The following is a 16,599-nucleotide window of genomic DNA, read 5'->3' on the forward strand; positions in this document are numbered from 1 at the left end:
TGTTACAATATTTCCAGCGTACATTCGAAAAAAACGTCTTCCATACGAGGACAAGACGAAATTCGAGCCCGGAAGCGAATGGATCAAAGACATCATTAGACAATACATTTGGAGTCGGAAAGCCGTTTTTCAATTAGAACATATCACTGATTGAATTTGGTTTCATAGATTTTTTCAAAAAATTGTCACTCGAGAACGGGATGGAAAAGAAAAATGTAAAAAAATATGGTAGCCTTTACTAATGTGAGTGAACGACATACAAAATTTCGAGTCGAATCGAAAAGGGTGAGGGTCGGAGCCTGGTCGAATTCGGGTGGAATGCTCCATATAAATTGTTCACTGAGAAAACATTAGTTTCATCGTGTTGAGTAGAAGAACAATTGAGTTCGTCGGGCCATCCGGAGCTGGACAATTCATGATAATGCGGTAATTGTCGAGGGTCTGCGATGAAAATTTCGCTCTTGGATGAACTTCGATTTAGGTAAAAATCGATTTATTTACACAGTTCCGCAGTTTACCGCATTGTTAATATTATTTATTGTTAAAAAATGTTTGTTTTGTTGTTTGAAAATGTTTGTTTCCTATCTGTACGAAAAAACACATTCCTATTGTGCAGTAAATAATAATTTTTTAATAAAATTGTTATGTTTTGTCGTTTAAAAATTTTTGTTTCCTATCTGTGTGAAAAAGGACATTCCTATTGTACACTAAATAATAACTATTCGCACTTTTTGTTGTTGTTTTTTAATTCATTTGGATTTGACGCGTAGTGTATAAAAATAATTTTTATTAATAAATATTTCTAGGGTTTAGGTCAACTCGACTTTGAATTATGCCCAAAAATATTATCTAGTTAACAAATGCATGATGACAGAATTAATTGACAAACGAACAATTTACTGTTTTTCTCATCTGTTTACGTATAACTGCGCTACGAATATGAATATTCTCTTCTCTCTTTTTTCTCATTCTGTCTCTGTCATCCTCTCTTGGGTACAGCAGCGCCAGCGGGTATTTCAGTAAAAATTTTCACTGCTTTCGTAGCCCACGTCCGCAGTACAGCGTTCGGGGCTCCATGGCGGTGATTTTGAATTATCGATCCTCACGTATGTATCCTATTCGTAACCAGGCGCTGGTATCGCTTGCGGATACATCCCGAACTACAAAATCTTTCATCACTTTTACGGTCCACTTTTCGACGATTCCGCCCCAGGGTATGGACACTCAACAGTTTTTGAGGCAAATTATTCGTCGGTGTGGACTGGGCTATAGCCAACATAATAACAGTTTTCACTAACAAAATTATAGGAATTTCATATTTTTTTCCACAATAGTTGGTACATGTTGATTACGACGACCTCTGTTGATACTTACAAACAATAATCAAACCTCCTTCAAACAGTTTATCATTAACATTAACTTCATACAAGCCAATTATCAAATCTCCAGAGGACGCCTCGATATGTCAGTGATACCACTTAAACTTAATACATGGGAATTTTACATCTTATTGTTGTGGTATGGCCCTGGTCCACTGCGCTTGAATAAGGAGTGGAGGGGAGGTCTAAGTGTCCATACCCTGATTCCGCCCTATGCGTTCGGCCTCCTTACCTCTAGTCTCCATGGACGGTGTCGCCGACGTGTCGGCCATATTGAAGGCAACTGACGTTAATTGATAATAGATTTTCTCTTATTTCCCTTAGATTGAGCCAGTTGCTTTTACTGGTGTCAACTCATTGCAAATGATGTAAAGCAGCTCTCAGAATCTATAAATCTCATCAATAAGGTTCGATCCGTGGTGTCTAGTCGGTGACAGCGTGGCAACTGTTCGTCTTCGGTGTTTCGCGATCGCGGGGCGCAGCGTTAAATCGTCCTTTCGCTCCCTGTCGGTTGTGTCGATGGATGTTTTCGTCGTCGGATTTCCAGTCGAATTTTGAATTACACGTTATTATCCGAGGCGCCTGTCAACTTGTGAGTAACATTATAGAATATTTCGTTCAATCCGACGAATTATAATCACGACTTACCTTCCAATATCTGGATAATATAGTTTTATTGTTCCTCGTCTTTATTACATCCGTATTGCAACAATGATGCCAATTGACAAGAGATGTTCAGCCAAACAACAGCAAGCGACGCACGACGGGATTGTATTTACTTGACAATTGTTCTTGTCGAGTATATAAACAACTAGGTTCTCTTCTTTCTATTAAAAATTTCGAACTTCTCGTAAAACTTGCGTCACAACTAACCTAAAAAATAGCGCAGAGATCTGATATTCATTCGTCATTTCAGTTTTGCTTCAATCAGTCATATCATTGTTTGCCTGCCCATTGCGAATTACAGTTGATGTGACCGCGGTGATTGAGATTACGTTCAATATCGATAATATATACTTTTTCAGCGTAATTAAAACCTGATTGAGCACGGGGTAGTTGCACAATCGGAATAATCAAATACGACTACTATCTGTCACGCCTGATTGACTGTAGTGTAGTGTAGACCAGTATTCCAGATAGGAAGATAAAACGGTTATGTCTTGCTATTTCTTTCATTTCGAAACGGGAATAACCTTGGCAGAAACGTAACCACCAATTCAATAAATATGCAATCGCGTTCAACGGGTTACGCAAGGTTTTTCACGTATTTCTAGTTCTTTTATTTATGCAACTTTTTCTCCCACCAGCTGGACTGCAGCCCGAATTGCTCACGTTATTTCGTGATTTAAAATCAAGCTCCTTCATAACCCATAAGAACAAGTGTTCCACGATTTTTGTATATTGCTGATGTAGACTTTACAAAATGTAGACTTAATGGTTGCTTACTTACTGATGTACACCAATTATGTACATCACGTCACGCGGTTTGTGAAAAATAATTAGCCAATGCTGTTCCTCATATTTATGCAAAGTTTCTCTCCGTTCAATATCGGTGGGGATTCAAAAATAGTCAAGTGACGAAGATGTTGGCTTATTACGTGACGTTTTGAAATAACAATCATGTGTTAAACGCGTCGTTTACGCTTAGGGGGGTGCCCTTGTCGGATTCGAGGTTGACGTACCTATATATCTCCAAATATCATGCATTTCCATTCGTCGCAGAAATAAAGAAGTAGCATGAATTCAACGAATTTACCATTGCGATTTCATGGAATCCATGCCATTCCCGTATTTCTGCGTCAAATGAAAGTGGATTGGAGTGTTTTTGTTAAGAATTGTGTATAAAATTGGGAGGTTATGCCCTTTTTCACGTTTTAGGTACGTGGAGTTCGATATTTGCACGTACATACGACAACGTCGAAGTTGACTAGGGCACCCCCTTAAAGCAACCCCTAATACGAATAATACGTTTTCTATCTTCGTTTTCATTATAGCATTTACATATTAAGCCGCACATAATTACTGTTTGCCCAATTATCGTCCGGTACCTGTACGCAATCCTTATTCGAATGAACGCGGCAATGTATATAAGAAGTACGAAGCAACGCTTCGAGTTTTGAATTCCTCGGTTATTGGTACGAAAAGTCGCGACGTTGGTCTCGAATAAATTCGCAACGTTAGTAGGCATATCATGCAATGTAGGTATATAATTACATGTATCAATGTAGGTACATGTATGTACCTAAACCGATGACACAATTTCGATATTTTTATACCCTATTTGTGTATAATTCGTTTCATCTACACCATTTCTATTAGCGTATATATGTATAAGCCTGCGTTTCGCGCTCTGCTCAAACTCAGAAGCCGTCGCATGACGCGTACGACGCACGTTGAATCTACGAGGAATCTATTTGACCTGAGTATTAAGCGTAGCCTGCGTGCGGATTATCTGTTATTCTCACATGACGCCGCAAATGCAAATTGATTTACGTAATACTCGCACTTTGACTCCGGACTAAACTCGCGAGACTCCAGGCTGATTGTCAATCGCGCGGTGGCAAAAAAACCGGGAGCCACGGGTTTGCCGCTTGCTTGTAGCGATAATATATCTATTTGCCAAAATAGCCAAGTTCCTCTCTGCAGCGGTTTTGGGCTTATCGGGATATTTTATTCTACGGATGTAATGCAGACACTGCGCACGTTTGCCGAGGAGTTCTCCGAACGTAGACAAGTACTACTTAGTAGATATGATAGATCTGCTAAGTTTACATATTTCGTTTTCCGTCGTACACCTACTACAAAGAAACTCCGATCAATTAGCTAAGGGAATGCAGGAAGCCCATTATCTACTATTCTCTTCTACGCGTGAATTATCATCCTTAATGAATGAATAATGATTTAAACACGTTCCGACCTGGTTTATATGAAAATAAACTCTCATTCTTCAGTCGTGCGTTAGACATCTTTCGGTCCGCTCTTCGTTCGTTTGTGGTGGGTGGTGGGAAGCGAAAAAACAAAAAAATTATTATTTGCCGCCTGTTACTCGTTTCCGCTATAAGTATACACGTTTTAAGGTAAAAAAAACAAAAACTGCATAGTCGTAAATCGAATTAGAGAAACACATTTCCCTCCAATTCGTTTAAAATTTATGGGCCCCTTGGCCCAATATTTTAATATTTCTCGTCATTAGAGAGAGATTAAAAAAAAAAAAAAAAACACTTGGTGCGTTTACGCCGTGCGACAGGAAGACGAGTGCCGAGTGATAGTGCAAATGTGGTAATAATGTCACAACGACGCCTCTTTCAGCAGACATAATTAGTCAAAGAATCATCGTAGTCATAGAATGTCCTTCGGCTATTGTTGTCGCGATGGTGTAAGTTATTTAAAAAATCAAATGTACGTTACTCGAAGAAAAACAAGCGAACATTTTCTCTCGCCTGTGAAGAACGAACGTACGAAACAGCGACGTGCAAGGCTCGTCATCAACCGTGACTATCACGTATTCATCACGGTTCGGTCACTCGTGTGTTGTCAAGCAGACGTCACGACCCCTCCATCAGCGAAACGATACACAGATAGTCGCCAATCGGGAATTGGTTTTCGTTTCCGAAGGAGGTTCTGTCCAAATATTGAAAACATCCTGTTCCTCGCAACTAAACATATAAAAAAATAATGATCGCACGACTATTTTTCCTCGCGGTGGCATAACTTTGTGAAAAATGGTCGTTATTTTTATCACGACTATTATCGCCGGCGGCCGCGAAGAATATTTTGAAATATGTTACGCTATTGTTGAGATAGGTCGTGACTAGATAATACATTTGTGTGCGTATGCGTGCGTGTGTGCGCGCATAACCGATTCTATAAGGCTTCACCTGCGGCTCTACTTGACTCGGCCTGTCCAATCGACTGGAAAATAACAGTTACAGTTTGAAATATTACGATAAGAATAACAGTTATACACGAAATTTCCTGCAGAAGTAAACATAAATAGGTTGATATTGTAATATCCGGAACCGCGTTCGATACTTCGCGAATCCTTCACAGAATTGCTCACCGATTCTAATCCAACTTCTGCAACATTTACTCTATGACGACAACAAGTTGTACAGACCGCTGCATGAAGCTGAAACTAGCAGCCAAACGGTTAAACTTTTTGGAAATAGAAAAATGCAGTTAAGTCTTATCCTCGTAATTCTATAAAAGTATCGGAGGTTCAAGGTACTTCACTATCTTATTCAAATGAGCATTAGAACGTTTGGCCGCTAATTCTGGCTGGTAGTTTCAGTCTCGTGACCGCTGCTATCGATATAATGCAACTAAATTGTGAAAATAGGTTACATCTAAGCCCTTGTGTAAATGCAAATTCTTTTCATTGCCCGGATTTGTATGGCCAATGGCCACACGTAGGTATGTGTACACATAACGCACTTTTACACACACACACACCCCCCCCCCCCCCCCTCCCATCAACTTCCAAAAAATGTACATGTAACACATACTATGGAGCGACGATGCGTTACGCAATGGACAAGGCGATTTGCAGTGTTAGCGACCGCCCCCTACGTAATGGTTAGAATATAACAAAATTGAAGTAGATAGGTATATGTGTACGCTATGCATATGAACTTGTCCGCCGGTGATAACAGTCCTGCCTGCTTGTACACGCGTGGCCGTGGTGTGACTTTATCACCACGTGGTATAAACCTGCATATTTTATCGCGCTACTCCGCCTGATGTTCCCTCGTCAAATAATCGTTGCCGATTCAAGATATCGATACGAATTCGTATATTTCTATCGTATCCATGTGTGGTTAGAGAATATTTCTTGAAGCGACGCAGCTTATGCGTTATATTCACATTTTTAGGAGGGCAGGGGGGGGGGGGCTATCCGATAATAGATGTTGGTAACCGCAGGACGCAAAGCTCGCCCTCCTGCCCTTTCTGCAAATACGAAAATACTATACGTAAACTCTATTCTTCAATATCTATATGTAGTAAGAAGTATATACATATAGTATACAGTATATTAAAAAGTTTTTAAGATTTTTTTCTCTTCCGATTATTATTTGCATTATTGGTATTTTTAAATGTCCGTAAAATTGTTCGAAATTCAATTAAATTCGTAGCGTTATACATACCCTATGTAGCAGTATTTAATTGTTATACAACTCGTTACATGACGTAAGCTTATCGTTAACCGTTTGAACGCTTATTTATCGAATATGTATAATATAGGTATCAACCGTAATTTCCCGTCCTACAATTGATTCAACGATGAGTCAACGACCTAATCTCCGTGCAATCATTTGTTTTGCACGCTTGTTTTTGCCACCGTCTCGCTATTTGCTAACGTTGCCGTGACATATTACACGGTAAATCCTACTAAAAATACATACAAGTCAAAACTAAATCTGCAACTTCCTTTTCATGAGCCGGTGACCTGGGTGCCTGGCCACGTGGCTTCGTTTCACGTTTCATTTAATAGTTAGTTCTCCCTTCCGAGATGGCTCGTTGGTCGTCATTTCCTACGACATACACATGTCATATTTCTTATACAAATACGGCCTAAACAACGTGTGTATTTCTATTAGTTTGTCCTTTCACTTCTCAACCTGTTTGTCGCTCTTCCGTTTATTACACGTATAATTTATACATATTATAAGTGTATTGTATTTTTTTTTTTAATACAATTCATACATATTATAAGTGTATTGTTCTCCTTGATAATGAAGAGCAAGTTTAGCAAGTTGAAACGCGGGGGCATTGCGAAGATCAGTTATGCATCCGTCGTGCGATATTAAACTTTTTTATATTCCGAAAAGAAAAAGAGAGAAGCAAAAGAGAGATCGGATGAGTGTGACGATTAGGATATGCAGAAAAATGTTGAAATCGTACGATCTGTGGCTTTTGCCATTTGATTATCGCAAGGACGTGGGGCAGCGATTCCCACACATACACATGCAGGCAGGCATACGTTATAATACACGTATAATGCACATTTATACATATGGGATCGCAGCACGTCGGAAACTTCAGTCTGCCGCGAGCAGTCGGCCGAGTAAACGATCTGTTCTGTCGTCACTTACTTCTAATTTTTTCAATTCATAATTACAATCAATTTCAAGTCAACACCGTGATACCTGTTAGAATAAGAAATCCATTTTGGCAGAGCACAAATATCACGAACCTTTACGCACCAGGTGAAAGACGTCCAAGTGTTCTACGTTTTGCAAAATCTTCATCCTCACAAACGGTAAAACTGTTTTCAGTGGATAAACGTTTCATTCGTATTATTCCCGCCTTTGCTTTCAACTGTATTTAACCGCCGTACGTATATGTTTTACCGACTGGTTGTAATTTTCTTTATCATTGTTACCTTCAATGTATTATTATTTCTTCGTCAAAAGTAGTTTTCGAGCTTTAAACTGTGGAAAGTTAAGCACCCTTGAGTTGAATCTCTCAAATTAAAATGTAATTTCGCAATCAACGTTTCGTCCGGTGCTTACATCATTACTTCTTCCTAGGTTGCGTTTTCTTATTTCTTTTTTTATTCAACTTTTCATGTACGCGCACACGTGAATTAGAATTCATTTAAATGACGACTTTTAGTCAAGGTTAGCCTCATTGACATAAGGTTCCCGCAAATTATCGGTAATGTATTCTCAACGTGACGCGGCCACGAGTGTCTCTTCACCTTTGATTTCTTTTGCTTTTTGCAATTTTTTCTTCCCGCCGTTTCTGAGCCAATCTTGTAACATCAGGCGAAAATGTCTGTTTCGATTCATTAGGACATTGAATTGCCTATAGTGTTTTCCGTATTTCAGATCGCGGTATTTTTAAACGAATATTTAATTGTACATACGCACAAGAAGCAGGACGTTTGTATCAGTTGCTTTACAAGTGTAAAATTGATCAAGTTTTCAACAACGATACCTCTGTCCGAATATTCTCCCGTTACTTCTATATGAACTTTTCAATATATATATACGTATAATGATACTCAACTTGGATCAATTTTTATTTGAAGAAAGTTGTGAACGGAGAAAGTGCCGTAACGTTGGACTGACACGTCTCTGCGTTAGAAAGACCGCTTTCCGGACCTTTTCGGCATCCATACGGTCTTTCTGTACGTTCGATTGATCAGCAGCAGACTATTTATTACCCAAATATACGTGCAACCTCGAATCCTTTCATTCGTTGACTTTGCTTTTATTTTATTGTCTCATACTCACATGTATGCTCTGTCACCAATAACGTTATAACGAGGAATCCACATTAACGAAAAAATTGCTGATTTCGATCTGCGTAGAGAATAAGAGATGTAAAAATGATAATTTTTTTTCTTTAATTTTTATCGTACAATACCTCGATGGTCTTCCTGTGCGTCGTAAGCATAATTGGATAAAAGCCACGCGTTCGGAATTATCGTCGAACTGTACACGTGCACGGCATACAACGTATACCTATATGCAGAATGTATGTACATTGTACGTCCATAGATCTATGCGTCAGTCGAGGGTCGAGTGTTTGGGAATATCATTTTCATTCTTGGTTACGAATAAATTTTTCAATCTGCTGCCCTTTGAATGTGCCCTCATTAATTTATTGTGATAGATGTAGATGTTATATGCCTGCACGGAACTGTACGATACTATCATATAACAAGTGAAAGTAGAGACCTTCCGTCTGGCTCAATGTTCGATTGAATTCTAGAGCGGTAACGGTTTTCTGGTACATAACAATTCGCTTATGTGTTATTTTAATTTTCCCTCGTGCCGATTGGTTGAATGAAAAAATAATTTATGCTGGAACAATTTTATTTTCATGCCTACATACTTTTCCTGCTATAGCTACAACTTTGGCACTCCAGTCACTTACGTATAATGAGTCCAAAAGTCAACTAGAAAAACTGTTTTTCAACTCTCTGATGTTCAGCATTTACTTGAATATCTGGTCACTCCACAGATAATCTTCTTTATTCTCTTTTTGTGTAGCAGAATCGTTTTACTTTGACTAAATCACATACAAAAAAATACTGTAAAATGCTTTTTCAAATTTCAGATATAACGAAGAAAAATGGGACAGCTTTATAAATGAAAATCTAAACTTGTGTGTTTCAGATTATTAGAAAAAATGTCAGCCAAGGCAATACGCGAGGCGACGGGCAAAGATCTGATTAATCGTAATCTAGTGAAGGGAACTGCTGCTGTTAAATGCCAGTTTGTTTCTATCGATGACAATACAAACTGGGTTGATATTGCTGTTGAAAATCCATGGCTCAAAACTGAGAAACTAGTTGTCAAGCCTGATCAGCTGATCAAGCGACGTGGTAAATTGGGACTAATCAAAGTAAACGCTGATCTACCTACCGTTCAGAAATGGGTAGAAGAAAGGATGAACAAAGATCAACAGGTCGAAAAAGCTACTGGAAAGCTAAAGACGTTTATAATCGAGCCTTTCATACCTCACAAACCTGTAAGTAATTTTTTCAATTTTGAAAGATTTGTCGTCAATTTTATTACAGGGTGTCTACTACCTGGAAAAACTTGGAACTCCTTGAATTCTCAGAGATTTTTTTTTCTCTTGGAATATCCAGGAATTCTCAGGGAATTTGTTGACGAATACGAATTTTTTTTTTATTATTCAATCAACTTATAAATAGAAAACTTACCGATACGTACTATATGCAAAGACCCAAGTATGAACAATTTTATCCGACACATATATAAAAAAAAAATTTCCGCTTCGTACTAACTAACATTGTTTAAGTGCACCACAGATGGAAAATTATCTCTCCGATACATCTGTAAAAATTGAAAAATTGCCTAGAAAAACCTGGGATCCCCAGGGAATTTGGGTCCTGACTTTATTAGGCACCCTATTATTAAAACAATATCCAATAACGCCTATTAATTGTAATTCTCCGAATTGTTCTTTACGTCAATAGGAGGAGGAAGCTTACGTCTGCATATACTCTCATCGTAAGGCAGACACAATTCTGTTCCATCACCAAGGTGGAGTAGACATTGGAGACGTAGATGCCAAAGCTCTCAAGTTGGAAGTACCAGTAGGTTCATCTCCTCCTGACCAGGCTAAGCTGACTGAAAAATTATTAATCAATGTATCGCCAGCTAAAAAACCGTGAGTCATTTTCGTGATACTATCGAGTTATAAGCAACAATTTTATCTTGAACATAATTTATAGATCCCCCTCTGTTGCTGTCATAATATACACATGAGAAATATTAATTACCAATCGGCACAGATCAGCTATTCAGCATATTTGTCTCCTGGTTTCAGCAAAAGTCCTGTGTCCTTTGGGGCTTTGCTATCAATATTTCAATGTATTCGCATTTGCAGGTTTATTTCGGATAATTGGCAACATGTTACATCAATGCCAGGGTAAACCATACCTACAGACAAGTGTTTTTTGTTTGTTTCAGTGTGATCGCCAAATTCATCGAAGCTCTGTACAAATTATACGTTGAATTGTACTTCACTTACTTGGAGATAAATCCGTTGGTTGTGACAAATGACGCAATCTACATACTGGATCTTGCAGCAAAGTTGGATACTACAGCTGATTTTATCTGCCGACCCGTGTGGGGTGAAATTGATTATCCACCTCCTTTTGGTCGGGATGCTTATCCCGAAGAAGCTTATATTGCTGATCTGGATGCTAAGTCTGGTGCCAGTCTGAAATTGACAATCCTGAACAGAACGGGACGCATCTGGACGATGGTCGCTGGTGGAGGTGAGAGTTGTTACAAGTATAAGAAAACTTTGAAACTCGAAAGACCTAAATCACGTGTTGTAGTTACCTGCAATCATATAATTTGCAGTTTTGTTTGCTAAAAGTATTTTTTTATTTTTTTTTTTTATTAAAGAAGATGTTTTTCAGGTGCGTCCGTTATTTATTCGGATACAATTTGCGATCTTGGCGGTGCATCAGAGTTGGCAAACTATGGCGAATACTCTGGAGCCCCCAGCGAGCAGCAAACTTATGAGTACGCGAAAACCATTCTGAGCCTGATGACAAAAGAAAAGCATCCTGATGGAAAAGTACTGATTATCGGCGGTGGTATTGCTAACTTCACAAACGTTGCAGCAACATTCAAGGGGATCGTCAAGGCTCTGCAAGAATTTCAGCCAAAGCTGATTGAATATGATATTAAAATCTTTGTGAGGAGGGCAGGGCCTAACTACCAAGAGGGTCTAAGGTAACTTGATGTCAACGAACAACACGTTGCGATGCTGTGTTTGAATTGTTAACGTTTACTGTGACTTATTTGTACCTGTGTTTACGAACAGAATTATACGCGAAGTTGGAAAGCGCCTGGGCATATGTGGCTATGTATTCGGTCCTGAAACACACATGACTGCTATCTGCGGTATGGCTCTCGGAAAGAAGCCAATTCCTGATCCTGAGGCACAGGAATTCTCGACAGCTAATTTCCTCCTCCCCTCTGGCCAGGATGTTGGTCCCCCAGCGCCACAAAAGACCAGCTCTGGCTTGCCTATGCAACAACAAAAGATAAAAGAAACCGACGTTGTTGATTCGTCTAGTGGGCAGGAGTTATTCAGCAATAAAACCAGGGCTATTATTTGGGGAATGCAAAACAGGGCTGTTCAAAGTATGCTGGACTTTGACTTTGTATGCAGGAGAACAGAACCCTCTGTAGCAGCTATTGTATATCCGTTTGTGGGTGACCACAAGCAGAAATTTTACTGGGGCCACAAAGAGGTCAGCTCGACTTATATTCAAGTTTTGATGAGTCTAACGATAAGTTTAAGAAAAGTTGTTGACAGCGCGATTCTTTTGCATAGGTATTGATTCCTGTTTACAAACATATGAAAGATGCGATGAACAAGCATCAAGATGCTGATGTCATGGTGACTTTTGCCTCCTTGCGCTCAGCTTACGACAGCACAGTTGAAACTCTTCTATTCCCACAAATCAGAACTATTGCCATTATCGCTGAAGGTATCCCTGAAAATATGACAAGGAAGTTAATTCTACTCGCTCAGGAAAAAGGAGTCACTATCATCGGACCCGCAACTGTTGGTGGTGTAAAGCCTGGATGTTTCAAAATTGGTAACACTGGAGGTATGATGGATAATATTCTACACAGCAAACTCTACAGACCAGGAAGGTGAGGTTTTTCAGTTGGTTAAGCGGTTATTTCCCGTTTATTGTCTTTTTAGACACTCGAGTCATCCAAATTTTTCTGTATTACAGCGTTGCCTATGTATCGAGATCAGGTGGTATGTCAAACGAATTGAATAATATAGTTTCCAAAGCATCTAATGGTGTATTAGAAGGAGTAGCTATTGGTGGAGATCGTTATCCTGGCACTAATTTCATGGACCATATAATGCGTTATCAAGCCAATCCCAATGTCAAGCTGATAATCCTATTGGGCGAAGTGGGTGGAGTTGAAGAGTACGAAGTTTGCGAAGCTCTCAAGTCTAAGAAGATAACGAAACCTTTGGTAGCTTGGTGTATCGGTACCTGTGCCAGTATGTTCAAATCTGAAGTTCAATTTGGGCATGCTGGCTCTATTGCGCACAGTAATCTTGAAACAGCTGTGGCGAAGAACGCTGCATTGAAAGCTGCTGGAGCTTACGTTCCCGATAGCTTCGACAATCTCGGCGATCTAATCCAGAATGTCTATCAGGGATTAGTGAAAGCTGGAATCATTCGTCCTGAACCCGAAGTTCCTCCACCCACTGTACCTATGGACTATAGTTGGGCAAGGGTTGGTACACATTTTACAAACTCCTTACACAATTTTATTCAGGGCAATTTATTACATTAAGAGATTTGTACTACTTCTATTTCAGGAACTTGGTTTGATACGAAAACCTGCATCCTTCATGACATCGATCTGCGATGAGCGTGGCCATGAGCTGCTCTATGCTGGTATGCCAGTGACGGAGGTGCTGAAACAAAATGTTGGAATTGGCGGAGTTGTGTCTTTACTGTGGTTCCAGCGATGTTTACCCGCAACTTATTGCAAATTCCTGGAAATGTCGCTGATGCTTACCGCTGATCACGGCCCAGCCGTATCAGGTGCCCACAATACTATCGTCTGTGCCCGAGCTGGAAAAGATTTAGTCAGCTCACTAGTATCTGGATTACTTACTATTGTAAGTTGTCAAAAGCTTCCCGATTAATCGTGATTACGTTAAACCATCAGTGGAAAATAATTTCGAATTCTAAATGACCTCATTCCGATGTTTTACGTATTTTTTTGCCCTTGCCTACAGGGAGATCGATTTGGTGGAGCTTTAGATGGTGCAGCCCATATGTTTTCAGAAGCCTACGACGCAGGCCTTCATCCTCAGGAATTCGTAAATGACACGCGCAAGAAAGGGAAGCTTATCATGGGAATTGGGCATCGGATTAAATCCATCAATAATCCGGATATGCGCGTGAAGCTCATTAAAGAATTTGTGTTGGAAAATTTCCCTGCCAAACCACTAGTGGAATATGCTCTGGAAGTTGAAAAAATTACGACAAGTAAGAAGCCTAATCTTATTCTCAATGTCGACGGCATGATTGCATGCGCATTTGTCGATATGCTGAGAAATAGCGGCAGCTTCACGAGGGAAGAGGCTCAGGAATATATTGAAATTGGAGCTATCAACAGCCTCTTCGTACTTGGAAGGAGTATCGGTTTCATTGGTATGTATTCGATATTAGCGGGTTCACTCAAAGTATAAAATCCATATGCTCTGACAGATCACTATAAAATGAATACTTATAACCTTTTCTGTTTTCCAGGTCACTTTATGGATCAGAAGAGATTAAAACAAGGACTATATCGTCATCCCTGGGACGATATTTCTTATGTACTCCCTGAACAGTACAATTAAAGATCGTCACATCATAATCCACAATATTTGTCATAAGCGCTTAATAATAATTTCCGATTCGTACTTTTACTGATTCCTGCCTAAATCGGACAAAAAAGCCTGAGTCATATATTATTTTCCATAAAAAATTGTTTTCATGAATTTGAATAAACTTGAAAATGAGCCTAGCTCTGTGAAAATACTATAATATCGTATTAGGTACATTCCACGTAAATGTCGCACCTAGGTCAGCACAGTGTCATCACACACACACGCACACACACTTTATTGTTCGTACGACTTGCAACTTTGCAATAAGGTATTAATACTTTATAGGAAGCGATAATTTGTCATCGATTCAAAAACAGCACGATATTAAACGGTTGAATTATCACTGTCTCGTGCATTGCATTTTATTTAGCATTCCCTGTTCCTGAATGCAGTTCAAAATAGAAATTTATGTCACTCGTTATTTTGTTATCATTTTATTCTGACGTATTTATGAATTATGATGAAACACTATTTCAAGTTTGAAATTCGATTTTCATCGATTTCATGGTTTGCTGTCACTGTTACATATTTTATAGATCACTCGGAATACAGAATGAAGTATGGAAATTCGGATAATAGATAGGTATTGTGAAACGATCAATGGCTTGATAATGGTAAAATTTTTGTTTTCAATATTATTATGCTGCAAAAAACAATAGTAATTATCACTGGAAAGAAGACATGCAGCATAAAAAACTTGGCGAATTATAATTGAAATTAATGATAATTTACACGTTGCACTTGATCATTTTTCGCTTTGAATTGAGGTGATTGAATTTGGGGCGCAGTTTGTTGGACGCATCAGAATATTATCAGGAGCACGATTATTTTATGTATTTTACCCGTATCATATATCACTCAATTCAAATGTGAACCGAATGCCGCCATCAGGTTGTATTTTAATAAAGCATTATACTTTAACTGTTGAATAATTTTCGTAAGTTGTCAATTTATAAAATTTTAATTCTAGCGCAAGAGTAGACATCTGATGGATTTATTACACGAGGACTAGAACATGTGTAAAATATTTATATGCGTATTGTTACTTAGGTTTTTACTTAGCATATTATAATTTTGTTTTTTTTTCTGAATGTCTCGATAACTGTAATTATCTAATTAAAATTATAGGTGAGATTAAAATGGTTGAAGATATTACCTTCTGTATAAATGTTAACTGTAGATGCTTTTAGAAACTAAGAATATTTGAAAAACGATTTTAAAAAAATAATAAATATAAAAAAAAAACCATGTCTGAGTTTAATTTTGCACTCAGACGTCCTTTTAATTACTCGTGATTTCGAAACTAAAGTATTACAAAAAATAATTTCAAGAATCTCTTTGGTTCAGAATGATTGCTGCACTTTTGTCACAAGTAGAACTCATGCTTCACAGTTCTCGTCGGATAATTTTAGGGGCAATAGGGGAAGGCTTTGTGAAAATGGGGGGGTAGGTATTAGGGTTCCAATATTTTTTCATAAAATTCATCAAATAAAAAAATTATACATATACTAGGATGTCAGTTATTTTGGCAGTTTTGGAATTTTTTCGACTACACTCTAAAAATATGTTCATATTATAGAAAAAAAAAATCATGTGGAAATACAAAAATTTTTGGATCATATTATGAACACGTTGCCAGGGGGCGATTGAAATTTTAATCATGAAATATATAAAAAAATTTTGATGTTTTAATTATTTGGTTTTTTCATGAGCTAGAATGGACTGAAAAAATCAATTTGATACTTGAGAACAATGTTTCTATTTTTAAATAAACGTAGGTATAAAATTATTTGCAATGAGCGCACATATTCTGTTGGTAACGACACTTAACTAAACCTTAAAAACCAGGATTTTGTGAAGTATTAGAGTATTGAGATTCAATTTTTTTTTTTTTTTCCTATGTGGAGTTAGAAGTACATAATCATTGTTCTCAAGCATCAAATTCATTTTTTCAGTCCATTTTAGTTTATGAAAAAAAAAGTAACTGAATGGTAAAAATGGTTTTAGGGGGCAATCGATTGCTTTATAGTACATTTACGGGAAACTTTCAGTTTTAGAGTCCTTACAGGTGAACATAAACAAAGGATACTTTTAGGAAAATACTGGACCCACCGCGTAGCCAGAAAACTAGTGGTTCGTGGGTATGTAGAGTTCGTATGCATAATGCACGAGCTAAGTTCATTATTCACTTCGATAAATTGAAGCAATTATGATTTTTAATTTCATAAACTTGTACTGACGTACTGCACAGTGCGTACAAAGTACAAGCAAATTCCACTATGGTATACCTCGTTTATGCACACAA

The 16,599-nt window shown here is 38.2% G+C and overlaps 1 protein-coding gene and 1 long non-coding RNA gene across 4 annotated transcripts; one reads left to right on the top strand and one right to left on the bottom strand.

The window, feature by feature from the left end:
- Positions 1-133: 133 nt before the first annotated feature.
- LOC138190878 (uncharacterized) lies at positions 134-1,729 on the bottom strand. The gene is made up of 2 exons (XR_011176937.1): positions 1,612-1,729; positions 134-1,160 (listed from the first exon to the last, which is right to left on the bottom strand). It is a non-coding gene; the product is annotated as an uncharacterized lncRNA (long non-coding RNA).
- ATPCL (ATP-citrate synthase) lies at positions 1,648-15,226 on the top strand. Of its 3 annotated transcripts, none has more exons than XM_046621561.2 (11): positions 1,648-1,971; positions 9,506-9,860; positions 10,333-10,526; positions 10,829-11,139; positions 11,287-11,605; positions 11,697-12,129; positions 12,213-12,538; positions 12,625-13,144; positions 13,230-13,535; positions 13,656-14,073; positions 14,173-15,226. In XM_046621561.2, the coding sequence occupies exons 2-11, from the start codon at positions 9,519-9,521 to the stop codon at positions 14,262-14,264; spliced, it is 3,261 nt and encodes a 1,086-aa protein (XP_046477517.1). In that variant the 5' UTR covers positions 1,648-1,971; positions 9,506-9,518; the 3' UTR covers positions 14,265-15,226. The 3 variants fall into 3 exon arrangements, with proteins under 3 accessions (XP_046477517.1, XP_046477519.1, XP_046477518.1); XM_046621563.2 differs by lacking the exon at positions 1,648-1,971 and adding an exon at positions 7,421-7,712; XM_046621562.2 differs by lacking the exon at positions 1,648-1,971 and adding an exon at positions 7,421-7,638.
- Positions 15,227-16,599: the final 1,373 nt, after the last annotated feature.

This window comes from Neodiprion pinetum, chromosome 4 (assembly GCF_021155775.2).
Source record: "Neodiprion pinetum isolate iyNeoPine1 chromosome 4, iyNeoPine1.2, whole genome shotgun sequence".
Taxonomy (NCBI): Eukaryota; Metazoa; Arthropoda; class Insecta; order Hymenoptera; family Diprionidae; genus Neodiprion; species Neodiprion pinetum.

Bases quoted from the DNA above. Each gene is read 5' to 3' on its own strand.
- ATPCL (XM_046621561.2), top strand. From the start codon at position 9,519: ATGTCAGCCAAGGCAATACGCGAGGCGACGGGCAAAGATCTGATTAAT. The intron at 12,130-12,212 runs GTCAGCTCGACT...TCTTTTGCATAG, and splicing joins TTTACTGGGGCCACAAAGAG to GTATTGATTCCTGTTTACAA. The intron at 13,536-13,655 runs GTAAGTTGTCAA...CCTTGCCTACAG, and splicing joins TATCTGGATTACTTACTATT to GGAGATCGATTTGGTGGAGC.